Raw genomic sequence first — 6,211 nt, 5'->3', positions numbered from 1 at the left:
CTGCTGAACTTCAGTCATCTACAGTAGAGATAACTCCTTCTGTACAAATTATCCAGAGCCCCTTTATATTTGAGGGGCAGGAAACAGGCATGTGTTGGTTGCACTTCATCTGCCATATTTTAGAGGCTTATATTAGGATGAAATGAATCATACTCTAAAATTGTCCCTTCTATTGGTCTAAGAAGGAAGGCTAGATGACAAGGAGATGCACTTTAGATGCGATGAAGCAAATCCTGTTCATTGTGTGCGTGTATTTATACTCTAACTGAGCAGTAAGCTTAACAGTTCAGGAATCATTAGACAGCCAATTTTATAGTCATTTTATATTAACATAATGAGTAAATATGTTATGTATTAATATTTAGTCTAAATATTAATGTTTAGTCTAAATATTATGTCCTCACATAAGAATTCACTCAACACTGTAGTACCTCAAAAAATCTGAGCCTGACAAAACTTGAGCAGACAGGACAGATGAGGCTTCTGCAGAAACTGAATCATGTTCATTCTCTTCAACGGCTCACCACATGCTCCCGTTCAGCGGCGGGAGAGTCCTCGACAGACTCAATGACTAGGGTGCTGGCTCTCAGACAGCTTTTATCCTATTAAATGCTGCTTGTTTGTTGAATATTCCCCAGCACTCTCCTCCATTATTACCAGAATATCTGAGCACTGACCACACTGAACTGAATTCTTCTTTCAATACCTAACAGAGCTGCACTTCACTAATGGGATTTTAAGATTCAAAAAGAATCAAATAATTTCTTCAGATGTCAAATAGCCCCAATGCAGTGATGCAGAGGTGGTAATAAATCCAGATTTCAGAACTTTTTGTCCAATATCAAGATAGTGTTTTCTCTGCGACCCCCTGCTGATGGTCTCAGTATGAGTAAGTTGTTCTGTGACCCAGTTAGGGACTCACCGTTGTTCCAAGTCAGCAGAAATACAATACCGGCCACTATTTCTTCCTCTTACATCTTCATTCTCATGACATGTACAAAACCTCCATGGCACAATGTCCAACCAGTTTTTATTTTCCTTTTTACACACATGCTATGCAATGGAAAGATATCAGGGGCCAGTTTTTTTCACAATAAAAAGTTTCCATTAATGGGCTATTTCAGATTCTTACATTACCACATACAAAGGAATCCAACGTATGGTTCTATGGGATGAATGATGCCCCTCTATTGTTTCCTACTGTGATTATCCCAACTGTCTGTACACCACAGACATTTCACTTACGACTACCATTTCCTTTCATATACCACTTTCCCCGCATGCTTATACCTCCCCATCTCCCAGTTTTCTTTCCAGATTTTATGAATATTAACTGGGAAAGGGACAGTACTGTTTTGTGCACTGAAATGTTAGCTTCCAGTTACACATGCTGAACGGCTATCTATGAAGCTGATGATAAGCAACTTTTGAGTTCATATTGTAGTTTTTTCTTCAGCAGTGGCAATAATCTGAGTTTCTCTCCTCTACTAGGGTTTCAGTTGCCACAAATCTTGCCAAAGCTTTCCAACTTGAGATCTCTAATCTTCTGTCAGATTTCATTGAAATTAGCCAGTAAGTATGAAAACAAAGGCAGGGAAGTACAGGGACTGCCTGAAGGACAGATGAGGATAAAAGCAGACAACATATTGCCTGTTTTGGCAGAAAATTAAACCAAATAAAAAAACCTCTATTGTTGTTTTAGGCAAATTTGTGACTTGGAAGTATCTGAAGAGCTGTGTATTGGAAGAATTTGAGTTATTCTTTCCTTGACTGACAAAACAAACATTCTTCATCACTAATGAGTAAATTTCACACAAATAGGAAAACACTTAGGGGATTAGTTTATGGATTACTGTAAATAAAAGAGCACAAATAGAAAGCTAATTTTACAGCAGCACATACAAGCACAACAAATTAACACACCAAGACCTGAAGATCTGCTATGTTCCACACCAGCAATATAATTACTGTAACATAAGTTAGCAATATCCCTTTTTCACTGCCTCTATTTGTGGATAATGGGGTACAGATGACAATGTACAGCACAATTATTTTTACTCTTCCATTCCTTTGTTGCTAGAGAATCTGAGTAGCAGGAGAAAGCTTGTTAAGATTTTTTTTAATAAAAAACTGAACACTTTACATCATATGTCTGGCCAATAAGTACAATTATATTCAAAATCTTCCATTTACAACAGAATAAGACTGAAGATTGCATTTTTACAGATTAAACTGATTATCCTCATTCATTTCTTTCAGTATTTCTTCTTGAAGCCCTTCATTTAGAGAGTGAAGTTAAATAGAATAATTTTGAGATGTGCACTTCCGGGCTACACATACATGTTTAACCATGTATTTAGAAAATTCCTACATATGAAATTTACAGAACTTTGCAGATCAAGTTTTGTTTTGGAGATAGCAGCAAAAATAATGTTTCTGGTTCAGCTATAGTTTTCTTTAGGGCAATAAGCAAACCACTCAGCTAGGAAAGTGATTTTGCGAACGCCGATGGCTCACAATTCCAGATTCAATTGAACAGAAGCTCCACATTCTATATCAGATTTGTGCAACCCAAACACTACCTTTGCAACCCCGTTCTGGAGGAGCAATATAGCTCAACTATCACTGCCAAAAATCAACCTAAAACTAGATGTATTGGAATTGACTAGGACTGCGGGATTACACATTTTCGTATGAGAACATTGTTCAGTAATTCTGTTCCCTGCCAGCAAGCAGTAGCCCGTGAGAGATTTTCTTGGATGAAGACAATAGTTTGAAAAGATTTGATTACACTTAATTAAGCCTGGGGACTGTCACCATCCTTTTCAGCAATAATTGTGGCGTAGGAAATTTACAGAAATTATGGTATTTGTGCAGAAAAAGTGTTTCAGTCCCATAATAGTAGTCATGACTGTATCACTCTCATAAGGGAACTGTTCTAGCTAAATTATAATGAAAGAGAGCTCTAAAGTCGTTCAAAGACTACGCACCGTTTTCTACTGTCTTACATCAATGAGATCTATCAGTAGCTCTCTCATGAAATATTCTAGCAAGAAAATAAGCTGAGAGTAGGCATTTCCTTTCACTTTGAGCCTTCAGCAATTACAAACATCAGATACGGATTTTAGGTAAAATGTTTTGGTTAAGCAGCACTGAATTGTGAGGTTGTAATGCATAAAAATCGACTGATAAAATTTTTGAATAGGAATAATAACTCTAACTTTCCATACCATAATAAGAGCTTCTCTCTATTTCTTACTCTGCTTGCATGGCTCATAACTGTAAAAGGAGAAGGACGCTCAGAAATAGGGAGTGGACTACAACACAATCAAAAATTGTTTGTTTGGGATTTCTTTTAGAGGTGAAGAGAGAAGAGAAGAGTTCTTCGGATTTCCTTTTTGTTTGCTTCCCTAATCAATTACCAGTTGCTCTGACAAGGCAAAACCAAAATGTCCTACTTCTCAGTATTACACAACTCCTTCTATATCACATGTCAAAGTAAAATGGACTTGCAAGGAGTCAAGGAGTCCATTGTTGCCACTCAAAATCTCAGCAACGTAGTCTTAAAATAATTCTTGCAATTTATATTGGATACTTTTTAAAAATTAAAACTTAGTAAGCCACCTGTTCCCCTTCTCCTTATCATCACGAGTAGAAAGAATAAAATTAAATACTCAACTATTTCCTAAAGTGTTTCTTAATAATAAAATAGATTTCCTAGCAAATACCAGGATATTTTAGCATAACAAGAAATCTAAATTGCCAGGCAAATAGTACTATAATTCCTTAAATTGAGCAGCTAGGATTTATACACAGACATCACATGCTTCATAGTAGCTGCAATACTGAAATTACTTTTTCAGAACTGTGTCCAATTAAAAAAAAAAAACCAACAAAAAAAGAAAGAATTTACCAGCGTTCTATATGAAGAGTTGAGAAGGTCCGCGAGGCAGCTTCTCTGGTTAAAAGTTTAAATCCACACTGCGTGTCCCTGATCTCTTTGACACAGAGAAACCATACAAGGAAGTGGAACCCATACATAAGAAGAGTTCGAAAGTAAGAGCGCTGTGGACAAAAAGCAAAAAATTAGATGGTTTCATTTCAGTGATAAGTGAAGTGTTTGAACAGAGCCGGCTTACAGGACAATAATCGTTTCGTGATAGCTTTCAAAGTTTGTAAATTATTTTTGTTTTGCACTGGAATAAAACAAGAACTTTTCAATTTTTACAGTGAAACAAAATTACAGCTGAAAAGGAAAGACTTGCCAGTCAAGAGCATGGTTAGGATGCTGGCCTAGGACATGAGAAGTCCAAGTTCTTTTTTCTGCTTTCCCTAATTCAGAGCAGCTTTTCATTCTGGATAATGCCTTATTAAGTGGAGCAGGAACCTGCACCTAGCTTTCAATTAATGAGTGTGACAGCCATAGTATCTTCTGCATGGTTCTCTGGGAATTCCCCCAGGAAAAGAAGAGTGAAGGCGGAGTGGGATGGCATGCTACATGCTCTATTCCACTGGACACTTACAATCTACTTTTTCCCTCTGTCTAGTCCTTTTGTTTTCCTAAAAATTGGTTGAACAGGTCCAACAAATTCAAAAGTTACCAGGACAAACAATGGAGAATAAGCCAGCAGGACTGCATAAGAACTGCTATTCTTAAGAATACACACTAAAAACTAAACAGGTTCCAGCTGCTACTCTGACACAAAAATAATAATAAAAAAGTTTTATATTATTAAAAAACCCAAATGGGAGCATCTCTTGTTGTTTGCCACCCACTTCTTTCACTCAAGACTGCGTGATCTCTAGAGCTTGCACACACATGTTAACACCATGTTAAGGGAATGCAATTAGAGAATGCACTTTTTTGCAGTATATGATGGACCAAGTAAAAACAGGACTAAAGTAACAGCTGCTGTGCAAGATAATACTTTATTTTATATTTCCAGCAATGTTACACAGTCACCTCTTGTTCTTTTGCTTTCACAAATGTGTTTTATGTTCCTGGTAAACGTTCTCCCAGCCTACTCCTTGGTTACACTTTTGTTCTTGACATAATAATCATACAGGCAATTTTGTCCATGGAATCCAGAGGCTGGACTCTGGGTTTGCAGAGGTCCCTCCGAGTCTTTTATTCAAGACAGCTCCTGAACAACTAGAACTCTGATCCACAAATGGCTTCTGAACTCACTGATGGTCTTAAGCTCAATTTAGGTGATTGCATCTAAGACTGCAAGCCAAATACCATGCAAAATCTTTAGAAGCCAACAATTTAATTGCTAAGCATCTCTGGGTGATAAGAGATGCCTTTAAAGCTAATAATTTCAAACCTCACTTGAAAAATGAGAAGATACTCAGCTTATTATGTAATAGCCTTTGGCTTAAGAAAATTCAAATTCATACCTTGTGCCTCTCAGAAAAGTGCTCTAGCCCTAGGTTAATGGTGGATCTGGTGTGGATTCTTTGGCTCTTTTGGTGAAGGTGAACCACTGTGTGACCAAGAACACAAGGCCAGTAGTCCCAAAAGGGAAGCTCTAAGAGGCTGCATGACTGTCAGCCAGTGAAACTGTGCACTTACTTCACAAAGAGGAGTTCCTAGGTTATGTTCATCACTCCCAGGACTATTTATGCATGTCATACTAGGGATTCATTAAAGTACATTAACAATTTTGGAGGCAGAACAGAATTCTTGATGTCTTGAGACTGAATTAAGGGTGAAATTCTGGTCTTAATAATAAATCTCATACGACTGCTTCTCACAGCTTCGTTCTACTGTTTTAGGTGCCACTAAGCCCAGAGAGAAATCCCAACTTCTCAAAGATTGTTCTGCAATTTTTTTTATACTTATTGCACTACACAACAGTGTCTTCCCAATGTGGTAAGGGTAGTCTTTCCTTTCCAGTCTAGGGACAGCTGGGTGAAATGGGCTACGTATTTCAACCAGAGCAGTACTAGCTAACCAGCTGGTGATTCCTTACCAAAAAGTCAGAAATATGGGGAGAAACAGGAAGCAAAGGATGGACACATCCTAAAAACTGTACTTTTGCATTAAAAGATAAAGTCCTGTTCCAATTCTTCTCCTTCACGTAGTAAGACCTTCAAAGATGAAAAGAAATACGAATGCACTGAAGAAAGTTTATCTATATTCAGTACCTGACCACACAATGAAGCATTTTTTCTGGGCTCAAATTTATCAGCTACATGGTCTCCATTA

General features: G+C 37.5%; 1 protein-coding gene across 1 annotated transcript in view; it reads right to left on the bottom strand.

Moving 5' to 3' along the window:
- Positions 1–4,065, bottom strand: part of LOC104077688 (dolichyl-phosphate beta-glucosyltransferase-like) — a gene marked incomplete at its 5' end in the record, with an annotated part of 11,578 nt that extends 7,513 nt beyond the window's left edge. Inside the window, one exon of the mRNA XM_009578998.1 lies at positions 3,914–4,065. Within this exon, the coding sequence (XP_009577293.1) occupies positions 3,914–4,065 (152 nt within the window). The remainder of the gene's footprint in view (positions 1–3,913) is intronic.
- Positions 4,066–6,211: the final 2,146 nt, after the last annotated feature.

Source organism: Fulmarus glacialis, unplaced genomic scaffold (genome assembly GCF_000690835.1).
Source record: "Fulmarus glacialis isolate BGI_N327 unplaced genomic scaffold, ASM69083v1 scaffold37125, whole genome shotgun sequence".
NCBI lineage: Eukaryota > Metazoa > Chordata > Aves > Procellariiformes > Procellariidae > Fulmarus > Fulmarus glacialis.
Note: the sequence above shows the minus strand (reverse complement) of the source record. Positions and strands in the feature narration are given on the sequence as shown.